The sequence below is a fragment of the Salvelinus alpinus genome, chromosome 6 (assembly GCF_045679555.1).
Source record: "Salvelinus alpinus chromosome 6, SLU_Salpinus.1, whole genome shotgun sequence".
NCBI lineage: Eukaryota > Metazoa > Chordata > Actinopteri > Salmoniformes > Salmonidae > Salvelinus > Salvelinus alpinus.
In genome coordinates, this window is record NC_092091.1 from 63737727 (window position 1) to 63754106 (window position 16380).

At 43.2% G+C, this 16380-nt stretch overlaps 1 protein-coding gene across 12 annotated transcripts in view; it reads right to left on the reverse strand.

Annotated features, from left to right (window-relative positions):
* tenm3 (teneurin transmembrane protein 3) overlaps positions 1 to 16380 on the reverse strand; it is a 462931-nt gene that overhangs the window by 115248 nt on the left and 331303 nt on the right. For all 12 annotated transcript variants that reach the window (XM_071407375.1, XM_071407374.1, XM_071407376.1 and 9 more), the window contains one exon: positions 13995 to 14233. In XM_071407375.1, coding sequence (XP_071263476.1) covers positions 13995 to 14233 — 239 coding nt within the window. The remainder of the gene's footprint in view (positions 1 to 13994; positions 14234 to 16380) is intronic.

A 16380-nucleotide genomic window follows, 5' to 3' on the forward strand; every position in this document is an offset into this window, starting at 1 on the left:
CACACACACACACACACACACACACACACACACACACACACACACACACACACACACACACACACACACACACACACACACACACACACACACACACATGTCAGTGTGTGTGTGTCCTGTGTGAGTAATACGCCTGCCTGGCTGCACACTCTAGCTCTAATGAGGGGAGTTTAGTAGTGCGCACAGCCCCCTGTGGTTTTCTACCTGAACACACACTCACAACCACCTATAAATCACTATGAAAGTAGGGGATGTTGGTGTATACTGGCTCTGTGTGGTGGGGAGTATATGTGTGTGTGTGTGTGTGTGTCTGTATAAGTGTGTGTATTTGTGTGTGTGTTAGCTGGATCTAGGATATCTAGACATTATAGCTGGAGGGAATGGAAGCGAGAGAGAGGGAAAGTAAGGGACAGAGAGGTCAAATGGTGGCGAGAGAGAGGTAGAGAGAGTGAGGGGAAGCAGAGAGGTAGAGAGAGTGAGGGGAAGAAGAGAGGTAGAGAGAAAAGGGAGAATGTGTAGGGTAAGCTGAGGGAATCCTCGAGCATTGGGCCCGGTGGCCAGAGCGTTTTCAACCAGAGTTCCCCACAGTTCAACCAAGCCTCCTCTGTCTCTCTGTCTCTCTCTCTGTCTCTCTCTCTGTCTCTCTCTCTCTCTTTAAATTAGAGTGGTGTAGTGCTGGGGAGGGCTTCCTGTGGTTGGCAGGACCAGAGGGTCATGGGAGAGAAGTTGGTGGATCGACACCAAGCGCTGCCAGAGTGGAGCATGCTGGGAGGCCATCAGACAACCTTTACACAACCACGAGACAACCGTTAAACAATGTTGAGATATCCATCTCTGAGCCTGGTTCGCCATAACAGCATCAAAACCCTTGAGCTTGAATCAAACACCAGTCTCTGGACCTCTGAGAGCGGGAGAGAGAAGACATATAGAGATAGATCGAGAGCGAGGGGAACATTGGAAGACCAGACGGACAAAGAGAGCCAGGTGTGGAGGTGGATGGATATTGGAGTCTTCAAAGCATTTCTATTTGTTAAAAGGTCAACCTTTTCAGACAGAGGACGTCACGAGGCTGGTAGAGCCAACTCATTTAGCAGCACTTTCTTTAGAAAGACAACCATTAGGCATCCGTCTACACGTTCACTCACTTTGCTTTCCGAATGTTCATTGTAATACAGAATGCCATTACTTCACTAATGATATTTCACATATCGGTACAAAATCTGTGCAAAATGGATGCAAATCCACCCCCAGATATACAAGTCTGCTGTTGCATGTCAGTTGTAATATCATTCTGGATTTTTCTATCCATCTAACCAAGGTTTTGGTCTAATGCTTCCAAAGCAGGGGAAATATGGGGATGTCAGTGTTTTCCGGATGATTCCGGAATGATTTCCAGGACCGGAATTCTATGAATGAGAAATCAGGCGGGAGAATTCTTCACAAAACTCTGGAGAGATGGGAGATTTGTTAACGGTGCGATTGAGAGCCGATTGAGATTTTGCCCGTTTTTTCCCCGCTGGAGAAAAGCATGTATGTATGTACCTGTTTTTGGTGTGGTGTATGTGTGTACCTGTTTTTGGTGTGGTGTATGTATGTACCTGTTTTTGGTGTGGTGTATGTATGTTCCTGTTTTTGGTGTGGTGTATGTATGTACCTGTTTTTGGTGTGGTGTATGTATGTACCTGTTTTTGGTGTGGTGTATGTATGTACCTGTTTTTGGTGGGGTGTATGTATGTACCTGTTTTTGGTGTGGTGTATGTATGTACCTGTTTTTGGTGTGGTGTATGTATGTACCTGTTTTTGGTGGGGTGTGTGTATGTACCTGTTTTTGGTGTGGTGTATGTGTGTACCTGTTTTTGGTGTGGTGTATGTATGTACCTGTTTTTGGTGTGGTGTATGTATGTACCTGTTTTTGGTGTGGTGTATGTATGTACCTGTTTTTGGTGTGGTGTATGTATGTACCTGTTTTTGGTGTGGTGTATGTATGTACCTGTTTTTGGTGGGGTGTGTATGTATGTATCTGTTTTTGGTGGGGTGTGTGTGTGTATCTGTTTTTGGTGGTGTGTGTGTATGTATCTGTTTTTGGTGGTGTGTGTGTGTATGTATCTGTTTTTGGTGGGGTGTGTGTGTGTATCTGTTTTTGGTGGGGTGTATGTATGTACCTGTTTTTGGTGGGGTGTATGTGTGTACCTGTTTTTGGTTGGGTGTGTGTGTGTATCTGTTTATGGTGGGTTGTGTGTATGTATCTGTTTTTGGTGGGGTGTGTGTATGTACCTGTTTTTGGTGGGGTGTATGTGTGTACCTGTTTTTGGTGGGGTGTGTGTGTGTATCTGTTTTTGGTGGGGTGTGTGTATGTATCTGTTTTTGGTGGTGTGTGTGTGTATGTATCTGTTTTTGGTGGTGTGTGTGTGTATGTATCTGTTTTTGGTGGGGTGTGTGTATGTATCTGTTTTTGGTGGGGTGTGTGTATGTATCTGTTTTTGGTGTGGTGTATGTATGTACCTGTTTTTGGTGTGGTGTATGTATGTACCTGTTTTTGGTGTGGTGTATGTATGTACCTGTTTTTGGTGTGGTGTATGTATGTACCTGTTTTTGGTGTGGTGTATGTGTGTACCTGTTTTTGGTGTGGTGTATGTATGTACCTGTTTTTGGTGTGGTGTATGTATGTACCTGTTTTTGGTGTGGTGTATGTATGTACCTGTTTTTGGTGTGGTGTATGTATGTACCTGTTTTTGGTGTGGTGTATGTATGTACCTGTTTTTGGTGTGGTGTATGTATGTACCTGTTTTTGGTGTGGTGTATGTATGTACCTGTTTTTGGTGGGGTGTATGTATGTACCTGTTTTTGGTGTGGTGTATGTATGTACCTGTTTTTGGTGTGGTGTATGTATGTACCTGTTTTTGGTAGGGTGTATGTATGTATCTGTTTTTGGTGGGGTGTGTGTGTGTATCTGTTTTTGGTGTGGTGTATGTATGTACCTGTTTTTGGTGTGGTGTATGTATGTACCTGTTTTTGGTGTGGTGTATGTATGTACCTGTTTTTGGTAAGGTGTGTGTGCTGTGTGTTGTAGCAGATGGGTCTACATGGCCCCAGGTAAAGATAGTGAAGACTGAATGGGAGATAAGGATAGCTGGAGTGTGAGGGAGAGACAGGTGGGGGTTGGCACACACACGTGCACAGACACACTCACACACAGATATGGTTATCTGTACCTGTGTGTGTGTGTGTGTGTGTGTGTGTGTGTGTGTGTGTGTGTGTGTGTGTGTGTGTGTGTTTGCGTGCGTGCGTGCGTGCGTGTAAGAGCTGTCTGTGTATACGTGTCAATCATAGTTCCCACAAGGAGAGAGCAGATGCTGTTGACAGACCATGCATTCTATTAGTGTCTAGGGAGGCCAAATGCATGTGTGTGAGAGTGTGTGTGTATGTATGTGTTTGTACATGCGTGTGTGTGTAAGCTACTGATGGTCTGCTTTATTTGTTATCAACCGCTCGTCCCTCGGCCATGTTCCACACTCTCAAACAACCACAACCAAAACAAAACCCCAACAACAACAACAGCAAAAACCACAACAACAACAACCACAACAACAACAACCACAACAACAACAACCAAAACAAAACCCCAACAACAACAACAGCAAAAACCACAACAACAACAACCACAACAACAACAACCAAAACAAAACCCCAACAACAACAACAACCACAACAACAACAACCAAAACCACAACAACAATCATGCCAACTTCTCCAGGGCGGTTCAAGGCCACTATTGATTTCAGCACTTTTCACAAATCATACCCAGTTGTGATTGGTCCATTCTCAGTGTTTGACGCACACTGTGTTGCTGTCCTCCTTTTCTCTGCTCTTTTTGCATTTCTGTTGTTGTCAGTCCTGACTTTGTTTTTCACCCGAAAACAAAGTATCCCCAAAGCAAACACAGCCCAGTAAAATACTTGAACACAATCAAATGTTTATTTGATAGACAAACATACAACAATGAACTTTCCTAGTCAGCGAGAGAGAAAGAACAAACGCGAAACAGAGCGAGAAATAGGAACTCACTCCTCGCATAAAATAGTCGAGCATCTAAATGTTGAATTTAAAAGTAGGCCACGATAGGAAGAAGTCATGCATTTCTCTCCCATCTCCCAGTTACACAACTGATGACATAACCAGTAAACGTGATCTCTTTCCTCCCAGGTCTCGTTGTATATCCAATGTGTATGAAAGTGTTCCTCTGTACACGTGAAAAGCAACGCAAAGTATTTATGGGTGGCTGGGGAGGACGAGAGTGTTTTCAGAAAGTGGGGGGAAAGAGATCGAAAGAGAGAGCGAGAGAAGTGAGGGGGGAGAGAGAGGAAGGGATGAGAGAGAGAAAGAGAGGGGGGGAGAGAGAGGGAGGGATGAGAGAGAGAGAGAGAGAGGGGGGGAGAGAGAGGGAGGGATGAGAGAGAGAGAGAGAGAGAGAGAGAGAGAGAGAGAGAGAGAGAGAGAGAGAGAGAGAGGGGAGGGGTGAGAGAGAGAAAGAGAAGGGGAGAGAGAGAGGGAGGGATGAGAGAGAGAAAGAGAGGGGGGAGAGAGAGAGGGAGGGATGAGAGAGAGAGAGAGAGAGAGAGAGAGAGAGAGAGAGAGAGAGAGAGAGAGAGAGAGAGAGAGAGAGAGAGAGAGAGAGAGAGAGAGGGGAGGGTTGAGGAATGAGAGAGAGAGAGAGAGAGAGAGAGAGAGAGAGAGAGAGAGAGAGAGAGAGAGAGAGAGAGAGAGAGAGAGAGAGAGAGGAAGGGATGAGAGAGAGAAAGAGAGGGGGAGAGAGAGGGAGGGATGAGAGAGAGAGAGGGGGTGAGGAATGAGAGAGAGAGATCGAGAGAGAGAGGGAGGGGGAGGAGGAGGAGAGAGCAAGAGAGAGGTGAGAGATAGAGAGAATATAGAGAGAAGGGGGAGAGGAAAAGTGTTCAGAACAAGACACTTACTATATATTTGGCATCTCCAGAGTCTGAGGTGTTAACCCCAAACATCCCTTCACCTACAGTAGCACTGTATAACAAGGGGATGGGCTTAAGACATGTGACAGTGTACGTGTGTGTGTGTATGTGTGTGTGTGTGCGTGCATGTGTGTTGGCCTATCTACCATCAACCCTCTCCATCCATCCAAGTGGGGTTTTCAATAATTAAGAGCAGGTTGGCAGAGAGGGATGGGGAGTGTGTGAGAGATGTAGAGCGAGAGAGAGAGAGAGAGAGAGAGAGAGAGAGAGAGAGAGAGAGAGAGAGAGAGAGAGAGAGAGAGAGAGAGAGAGAGAGAGAGAGAGAGAGAGAGAGAGAGAGAGAGAGAGAGAGAGAGAGAGAGAGAGAGAGAGAGAGAGAGACGGAGAAATATATTGTGTTAGAGAATTAGAGAGAGAGAGAGAGAGAGACGTGAAAGCACGTTCATATAGAGATAAGAAAAATCCCCCTACATAGTGCACTATATCACTGGTCAAAAGCAGTGCACTATATACAGTTGAAGTCAGTAGTTTACATACACCTTAGCCAAATACATTTAAACTCAGTTTAAACTCACAGTTCCTGACATTTAATCCAAGTAAAAATTCCCTGTTTTAGGTCAGTTAGGATCACCACTTTATTTTAAGAATGTGAAATGTCAGAATAATAGTAGAGAGCATGATTTTATTTCAGCTTTTATTTCTTTCATCGCATTCCCAGTGGGTCAGAAGTTTACATACACTCAATTAGTATTTTGTAGCATTGCCTTTAAATTGTTTAAAACCTGTTGAGGATAGAGGGCGCTATTTTCACTTTGGGGAAAAATCGTGCCCAATTTAAACGGCCTCGTACTCTATTCTTGCTCGTACAATATGCATATTATTATTACTATTGGATAGAAAACACTCTCAAGTTTCTAAAACCGTTTGAATTATATCTGTGAGTAAAACAGAACTCATTTTGCAGCAAACTTCCTGTCAGAAAGTGAAAAATCTGAATTCGAGGCTCTGTTCCAGGGCCTCCCTATCAATTTGCTTGAAATTTATGACTATACATGCACTTCATACGCCTTCCACTAGATGTCAATAGGCAGTGAGAGGTGAAATGGGGATCCTAGGTATATCTATGGTCTGAAGAGAGGTCTTGGAATGACAGGACCCTAATTTCCTTTGTTCAGGAAGACGCGGGATGGACATCAGCTTTGGCTTCTGAAAAGCTTTCCTTATAGACGGCTAATATCTCCGGCTTTGATTTTATTTGATAAATGTGACAATATCATCGTAAAGTATGTTTTTTCAATATAGTTTAATATAGTGTTCCGTTCTCTGCGTTTGATCACGATGGACAGCTTCGCGCCACTTGGCAAGTTTTGCTTGCTAATTCGAGAGGGAAAAAGGACATTCTAAAACCAAACAACGATTGTTTTGGACAAAGGACCCCTTGTGCAAGATTCTGATGGAAGCTCAACAAAAGTAGGACCCATTTATGATGTTATTTCATATTTCTGTCGAAAATGTTTACTATTAGTTTCCGCCCAGATTTTGGGCGCTCTCTCGCTATAACGTAAGCTGCATGTCGTACTAAAGTTATTTTTAGAATTCTAACACGGCGATTGCATTAAGAACTAGTGTATCTATCATTTGCTGTACAACAAATATTTTTTAGTAACGTTTATGATTCGTTATTTGGTCAGAATAGGTGAGTGTCAGAAATATATCCGGAGATTCTGGAAAATATTTGCTACATTTTCACAATGTATAACCACGGATTTCAGCTCTAAATATGCACATTTTCGAACAAACCATATATGTATTGTGTAATATGATGTTATAGGACTGTCATCTGATGAAGTTTATGAAGGTTAGTGAAATAATTAATATATTTTGCTGGTTTTGTCGCTATCGCTACTGTTGCCTTGAATCAATGCTGTTGTGTGGTTGGCTATTGTAGTAAGCTGATATAATGCTATATTGTGTTTTCGCTGTAAAACACTTAAAAAATCTGAAATATTGGCTGGATTCACAAGATGTTTGTCTTTCATTTGCTGTACACCATGTATTTTTCATAAATGTTTTATGATGAGTATTTAGGTATTTCACGGTGGTCTCTATAATTACTCTGGCTGCTTCGGTGCTATTTCTGATGGTAGCTGTGATGGTAGCTGCAATGTAAAACTATGATTTATACCTCAAATATGCACATTTTTCGAACAAAACATAGATTTATTGTATAACATGTTATAAAACTGTCATCTGATGAAGTTGTTTCTTGGTTAGTTTGGTTGGTTCTTGGTTAGTTAGGTTGGTTTTGTGCAAGCTACCTGTGCTGTGAAAGAAATGTCTGTGCTTTTTTGTATTTGGTGGTGAGCTAACATAAATATACGTGGTGTTTTCGCTGTAAAACATTTTAAAAATCGGACATGTTGACTGGATTCACAAGATGTTTATCTTTCATTTGCTGTATTGGACTTGTTAATGTGTGAAAGTCAAATATTTCTCAAAAATATTTTTTGAATGTCGCGCTCTGCCTTTTCAGTGGAATGTGGGAGGAGTTCCGCTAGCGGAACCCCGGGGCTAGACAGGTTAACTTGGGACAAACGTTTCGAGTAGCCTTCCACAAGCTTCTCACAATAAGTTGGGGGAATTTTGGCCCATTCTTCCTGACAGAGCTGGTGTAACTGAGTCAGGTTTGTAGGCCTCCTTGCTAGCACACGCTTTTTCAGTTCTGCCCACAAATTTTCTATGGGATTGAGGTCAGGGCTTTGTGATGGCCACTCCAATACCTTGACTTTGTTGTCCTTAAGCCATTTTGCCACAACTTTGGAAGTATGCTTGGGGTCATTGTCCATTTGGTAGATCCATTTGCGACCAAGCTGTAACTTCCTGACTGATGTCTTGAGATGTTGCTTCAATATATCCACATAATTTTCCTATCTCATGATGCCATCTATTTTGTGAAGTGCACCCAGTCCCTCCTGCAGCAAAGCACCCCCACAACATGATGCTGCCACCCCCGTGCTTCACGGTTGAGATGGTGTTCTTCGGCTTGCCAGCCTCCCCCTTTTTCCTCCAAACATAACGATGGTCATTATGGCCAAACAGTTCTATTTTTGTTTCATCAGACCAGAGGACATTTCTCCAAAAAGTACGATCTTTGTCCCCATGTGCAGTTGCAAAACATAGTCTGGCTTTTTTTTATGGCGGTTTTAGAGCAGTGGCTTCTTCCTTGCTGAGCGGCCTTTCAGGTTATGTCGATAAAGGACTTTTACTGTGGATATAGATACTTTTGTACCTGTTTCCTCCAGCATCTTCACAAGGTCCTTTGCTGTTCTGGGATTGATTTGCACTTTTCGTACCAAAGTACGTTCATCTCTAGGAGGCAGAACGCATCTCCTTCCTGAGCGGTATGACGGCTGCCTGGTCTCCATGTTGTATATATTTGTGTACTATTGTTTGTGCAGATGAACGTGGTACCTTCAGGTGTTTGGAAATTGCTCCCAAGGATGAACCAGATTTGTGAAGTTCTACAATTTTTTTTCTGAGGTCTTGGCTGATTTCTTTTGATTTTCCCATGATGTCAAGCAAAGAGGCACTGAGTTTGAAGGTAGGCCTTATAATACATCCACAGGTACATCTCCAATTGACTCAAATGAGATCAATTAGCCTATCAGAAGCTTCTAAAGCCATGACATCATTTTCTGGAATTTTCCAAGCTGTTTAAAGGCACAGTCAACTTAGCGTATGTAAACTTCTGACCCACTGGAATTGTGATACAGTGAATTATAAGTGAAATAATCTGTAAACAATTGTTGTAAAAATGACTTGTATCACGCACAAAGTTAGATGTCCTAACCGACTTGCCAAAACTATAGTTTGTTAACAAGAAATGTGTGGAGTGGTTGAAGAACGAGTTTTAATGACTTCAACCTAAGTGTATGTAAACCTCAGACTTCAACTGTAGGTAACAGGGTGCCATTTGAGGTGCAGCCACTGTCAGAGTGTGTTGGTTATTCATGACTCTAATATACTGTCTATTGGTCCTCCTCAACCTTAAAGCTACCAGCATTTGGTGACAGGAAAGTCATAGTCCTTTGTGCCGAAGTACCATACAAGCATGGTTGGTGTGTGTCTGCGTGTTTTATGTGTGTGTGTGTGTGTGTGTGTGTGTGTGTGTGTGTGTGTGTGTGTGTGTGTGTGTGTGTGTGTGTGTGTGTGTGTGTGTGCAAAAGCTTTCATTATCGGGCCATAGAGTTGAGCCATAATATAATACATGCTTGAAATAAGATAGTCAAATTAAAGATGCACTCCCGGGATCTTAAGCACAACAAATTCGTAACATATTGCACGAATGAAACTTGTAATATATCATACAAATTGCAAAATTCGTAACATATCGCACATAATTGGATGACGTAGTACACAAAAAACACTTTAGGCTCGTGAGCACCACCTTCAAAACTACTGGCTGAAAATATACACAAGTTAGAGAGTTCATCTTTAAGTGTGTTTGTGTGTTTTAAAGTTAGTGTGTGTTAGTGTGTGTGTGTTTTAAAGTTAGTGTGTGTTAGTATGTGTGTGTTTTAAAGTTAGTGTGTGTTAGTGTGTGTGTGTTTTAAAGTTAGTGTGTGTGTGTTTTAAAGTTAGTATGTGTGTGTGTGTGTGTGTGTGTGTGTGTGTGTGTGTGTGTGTGTGTGTGTGTGTGTGTGCGTGCGTGCGTGCGTGCGTGCGTGCGTGCGTGTGTGCGTGCGTGTTTGAAAGTTAATGTGTGCTAGTGTGTGTGTGAGTGTTTTAAAGTTAGTGTGTGTTAGTATGTGTGTGTGCGCAAATCTCCTCGTAACTGTCTTCATGGTCTCATGAATTCTTCATTAAGGGTCTTTCACCTCATTATCAGGACTGACTCCGTATGGGGCGACCACTGAGTAAGCATGTGTGTGTTTTTCCATCACTACAGAAACAGATAATGAGGTTTGTAGAAAGACAACAGTGTCCTTCTCCACCAACGTATTCAGATAAAAGGCTACAGAGAAACTCAATCTGAGGGTGGATGGTAATGATTGTCCCCTACAGGAAGCCGTAGAGATTAGCTCTCCATATTTTACCATAACTTAGCTTTGGTCGGCGAGGCGCCCTACTGTGGTTCTGGTCGGGACATAAATGTTGGAATGAGTGGCGCTGGGGCAGAGTGTGTATGCACGCCACTGCACGCACGGACACACACACACACCCACAGCCCGCTGACACCCCACTGACACAGCAACCATTTCCTGCTGGGTTGGATTCCATCATTAGCTTTCTGGTAGGAAGAGAACGGGTTGTTGTCGCTGCACTGAACAGGTCATTCAGGGTCTTTCTTCCTTCATTTCAAGCCTACTGGGCAACATGACATATTAATCATGTCTCTTCCTTGGTGAGGATGAGGTTATGGGAATCACTGGCGGTTCAGAATAGTGGATGTGGAGGCAAAGGGTTTGTATTCTGTGAGTCCTAGTGTGTGTGTGTGTGTGTGTGTGTGTGTGTGTGTACTCCGAGCATAATACGTGTGTGGAAGAAAGAGAGAGCACTGCATGCACTTATGTATGTGTGAATGTGTGTGCGTGAATGTGTGTGTGTGTGCGCGAGTGTGTCCTCCCTCACCCTATCCGAGTGACGGACAGGCCCAGAGGCCCATTAGCCGCTGTATTGACAGAGGGGGAGTACTGCTCAAGTGCTGCTAAGTGGATAGCAGACAGGTAACATGGCAGCGTCCATCTAGTCGGTCTCTAAGCCTCACAGCTCTATAGTCCACACTGAGGTGTGAGGGATTCCTGTTCTGTTCTGGACAGCTGCAGGGCTAGATCCATCAGTCTGGACTGACCACTAAAGACGGTCAACTGGGCTTACTGTTCCTACCCACTGTGTGTGTGTGTGTGTGTGTCTGCAGGCGAAAGAGAGAGTCCAGTTATCTAGCTACTACACAAAAATACAGGTCTATTGTTTGCAAGTGTGTCTGAATCAAAATGATTAATTTCCCTCCATTTCTCTCTCCCTCGGCGAGCGGTATCGATGCACCAAGTCTGGAACCAACCATGTCCCTGAACAGCTTCTACCCCCAAAGCCATATGACTGCTAAATAGTTAAACAGCTACCCAGACTATCTGTATTGACCCTTTCTGCACTAACTTTCTTTGTTACTCATCACATACGCTGCTGCTACTATTTACTATCTGTCACTTTATTCCTAGTTATATGTACATATCAACCTCAATTACCTCGTACCACATCAACTCAGTACTGGTACCCCTTGTATATAGTCAAGTTATCATTCCTCATTGTGTATCTATTATTACTTTTATTATCACGTGTTTTACTTTCTATTATTTCTCTATTTTATTTCTCTCTGCATTGTTGAGAAGGGCCGTAAGTGAGCATTTCACTGTTAGCCTACAGCTGTTGTTTATGAATCCTGTGATAAACAACATGTGATTTGTCTCTCTCTACAGCAGAGATCCAACAGAGTGGATGAGGGGGCAGAGAGTTCCTTCCCGCTATAGCTGAATGTAGTGCATGGTGAATACTAATACAATCAGATCTCTCTCTCACACACACACACACACACACACACACACACACACACACACACACACACACGCACACACACACCTTCTCTATGAGCAATAGCTGTGGCATTTGCTATCTATCACAGCTAGTCACAACAACTGGATAGAGGCATCGGGGTACTTTGGCAACACACTCCTGTGTGTGTGTGTGTGTGTGTGTGTGTGTGTGTGTGTGTGTGTGTGTGTGTGTGTGTGTGTGTGTGTGTGTGTGTGTGTGTGTGTGTGTGTGTGTGTGTGTGTGTGTGTGTGTGTGTGTCAACAATACTCCTCCGCGCCAGCTGGAAACTGAAACTATTCAGAGTTTATAATCAAAGGCTGAGCAATCACTGTGCTTGTTTAAGGCTGAGCGTATCCAATGTCATTGATAGGAAACGCTATCGCTATCAGATTGGCATTTACAGCGCTGTCGAAGGAATGTAAACTAAAGCAAAGCGGAAGAGAGCCCTGGGGCCTCAGCGATAGACAGCTGTGGTTGGTTACTGCTTTGTCTGAACCTTATGTACCCATTTCATGTGGTAGATGCTAGATTTGGGGGGTGTGTGGTTTTAAATCATTGGAGTTTGTCACCTGAGGTAACCTTACAGTGTGCGATGGTTACTGAATGGTTACCCAATTTACTTTCACAGCTGATCCAACAGGTTACCCACAGTTGAAGTCGGGAAGTTTACATACACTTAGGTTGGAGTCATTAAAACAACTCCACAAATTTCTTGTTAACAAACTATAGTTTTGGCAAGTTGGTTATGACATCTACTTTGTGCATGACACAAGTAATTTTTCCAACAATTGTTTACAGACAGATTATTTCACTTATAATTCACTGTATCACAATTCCAGTGGGTCAGAAGTTTACATACACTAAGTTGACTGCGCCTCTAAACAGCTTGGAAAATTCCCGAAAATTATGTCATGGCTTTAGAAGCTTCTGATAAGCTAATTGACATCATTTGAGTCAATTGGAGACGTACCTGTGGATGTATTTCAAGGCCTACCTTCAAACGCAGTGCCTCTTTGCTTGACATCATGGGAAAATCAAAAGAAATCAGCCAAGACCTCCTCAAGTCTGGTTCATCCTTGGGAGCAATTTACAAACACCTGAAGGTACCACGTTCATCTGTACAAACAAGTATAAACACCATGGGACCAAGCAGCTGTCATACCGCTCAGGAAGGAGACGCGTTCTGTCTCCTAGAGATGAACGTACTTTGGTGCAAAAAGTGCAAATCAATCCCAGAACAACGTGAAGGACCATGTGAAGATGCTGGAGGAAACAGGTACAAAAGTATCTATATCCACAGTAAAACGAGTCCTATATCGACATAACCTGAAAGGCCGCTCAGCAAGGAAGAAGCCACTGCTCTAAAACCACCATAAAAAAGCCAGACTACGTTTTGCAACTGCACATGGGGACAAAGATTGTACTTTTTGGAGAAATGTCCTCTGGTCTGATGTTGTGGGGGTGCTTTTCTGCAGGAGGGACTGGTGCACTTCACAAAATAGATCGCAACATGAGGTAGGAAAATTATGTGGATGTATTGAAGCAACATCGCAAGACATCAGTCAGGAAGTTAAAGCTTGGTCGCAAATGGGTCTTCCAAATGGACAATGACCCCAAGCATACTTCCAAAGTTGTGGCAAAATAGCTTAAGGACAACAAAGTCAAGATATTGGAGTGGCCATCACAAAGCCCTGACCTCAATCCTATAGAAAACTTGTGGGCAGAACTGAAAAAGCGTGTGCGAGCAAGGAGGCCTACAAACCTGACTCAGTTACACCAGCTCTGTCAGGAGGAATGGGCTAAATTCACCCAACTTATTGTGGGAAGCTTGTGGAAGGCTACCCGGAACGTTTGACCCAAGTTAAACAATTTAAAGGCAATGCTAGCAAATACTAATTGAGTGTATGTAAACTTCTGACCCACTGGGAATGTGATGAAAGAAATAAAAGCTGAAATAAATCATGCTCTCTATTATTATTCTGACATTTCACATTCTTAAAATAAAGTGGTGATCCTAACTGACCTAAGACAGGGAATTTTTACTAGGATTAAATGTCAGGAATTGTGAAAAACTGAGTTTAAATGTATTTGGCTAAGGTGTATGTTAACTTCCGACTTCAACTGTACATATGTTCAATCTTAATTTGACCAGCATTGTTGCAGCAAAATAATCCTACAGCAACAGAATTTTTTGTCCATCATTTTGATTGAAAAAGGCTACATGAAAAGTGCAATACTGTTAATGTAACCGCGTGTTCGTGTGGGTTTTCAGTGAATTTATGTCAATCGTGTAGCTCGTCTGCATTCAGGAAGATTTGCAGTCACAAAGAGTGTTCAAATTAAGATCCTACATCTGTATAAGGTATCCACTACAGTGTGAGTGTGTGTGTAGGTGTATACACTGTAGCAGTACTATCCTACCTATGCAATAGCAGAGCAGGACAGACAGCAGGACGGACAGTCCCACGGCGCTGAGAGCAGTGCATCTCCAGGAGCAGTACTTGGAGGACTTCTTAAACTTGAAGGCGGAGCGGGAGAGGGTGTTTCTGGGTAGGGGCCGTGTGGGCGGCGAGTAGACGGAGCCCGTTGCCATGGTGTAGCCTGGAGTAGCCGTGCTGAACAGAGGGGTTGTGCCGGTGCCTGTCTTGAAGAGGAAGTGCCTGGAGAAGAGGAGAGGAGAGAGAGAAATAAAGAGAGAGGGAGAAGGAGGGTGAGAATGGAGACTGGACAAAGTAGGAGATTAAATGGAACTACATCGGGTACAAAGTTCTAGCCTGGTCCCAGATCTGTCTGTGCTGTATAGCCAACTCCTATATAATGGTCATTATTTGGCAAGATCGCATAAACAGATCTGGGACCAGGTTCCAGTTTAAAACACAAACAAAGTAACAGCTACAGTAGCAAATGAACTAGACAGTTAGTAGAAACAACAAACAAACAAACACTTGAAGGCCTGTGAAGTCTGAAACAGGAAGCATATGAACACGGAACAGACAAAGCATTCCAAAAATGTTATGGAAAGACATACAAGGACTGCTGTTTTCTTTGTTTAATAAAACATCACCTTCCTGCAGTACAAGTAGGATTGCCTAAGAGACCAGCTGGCTTGAGGTAATTACCAAAGTCAGCTATTTCAATCAAATTAATTAGTGTGTGTGTGTGTTTCTACTGGAGACAGTGTGTGTGTGTGTGTGTGTCATTGCTCATTGATTGAACCAGGGAGCAAGCCAGAGGACAGAGGGTTTCACTCTAGTTTCCAATCAGACCCTGGAGTGTGTGTGAGGGTGCTTTACTGTGTATGTGTGTGTGTGAGAGAGAGAGAGAGAGAGAGAGAGAAAGAGAGGGTGCGTGAATGCCCTTGTTTGTGTGCGTGTGTGTGTAATTTGAATGAGAGTATGTGCATACATGCATGTGTGTGTGTGGTGTGTGTGATTGCGCACCCTCACACACACGATCACACACCACACACACATGCAGGTAAAGCTGTTTCTCTGATTGTGAAGTAGATCTCAGTACATAAAACATTGAGTAAGAGAGAGAAAGACACAGTGAGACGGAGAGAGAGAGAGCTAGAGAGAGAGAGAGAGAGAGTTAGACAGAGAGAGAGAGATAGAGGAGAGAGAGAGAGCGAGAGAGAGAGAGTGATAGACTCCAGAGGCACAGTGAGCATCAGTACATTTTACTGAACACAACATTCTGTTGTTGAACGTTTCTTGTGTGGGGCTGTCAGAGAGAGTTAGAGAGAGAGAGATAAATATAAAATAATTAGAGAGTGTCATTTCCCCAAATTTGAAATCCTTATTCAAGGTTTCAAAGACCTCTCTGATGAGAATAGGCTACCCGTCCTGTTGGGGGAGGACGCAGAGAGCTGTGGGTTGGCAGCGCACTACATTGCTGCCTGTCATAAGATGAGGGACAGTGTCTGACAGACCAATCAACCTGCACATGTCCTCTACTGTATGTTTATTGTTATTGTTCAATGTATGGTTATTTGACCCTTGATTATTGTTGTTACTGTTGTCCCGTTGACAATTTTGATTCTTATTACCTTAATATTGTAAATATCCAAAGTAAGCTTTGGCAATATGTACATTGTTACGTCATGCCAATAAAGCAAATTGAATTGAGAGAGAGAGACAGAGAGAGAGAGAGAGAGAGAGAGAGAGAGAGTCAGACAGAGAGAGAGAGAGAGACAGAGAGAGAGAGAGAGAGACAGAGACAGAGACAGAGACAGAGACAGAGACAGAGACAGAGACAGAGACAGAGACAGAGACAGAGACAGAGACAGAGAGAGAGAGAGAGAGAGAGAGAGAGAGAGAGAGAGAGAGAGAGAGAGAGAGAGGGTGGGTGGGTGGATTTAAGTTGTAGTTCTACACCCCGAGGGACAGGGATAAGTGTCGGAGTAGCAGAAAGAACGGATATTAAAACCAGGGAAGTGATTACTTAACACTTAAAAAATCCCTCAGAGATGAGGTGTTCGTCTTTAATTTAGTTTGCCACTTCCTCGAGGAAGTAGCTCTCCCTCACAACTAAACAACTAAAAGCCAACAAAGTGCGGGCCAAAACTGATAAACCCATCCCTGTATGTTTTTCAAATGTAAGCTTCATCCCTCCCCCTTTTTCACTCGCCAACCATGCCAAAGCCCAATTTGAATCAGCAAACAGAAAGGCCAAGGTAAGCAATTCTCCAAAACAGGATTGGTTTAATAGTGTCTTTTGTCTTTCTTTAGACAAGCACACTGACAAGAATGAACCATCATGGAGACATTAAACAACCATGGAGACATCAGACAATGGGACAAACAGA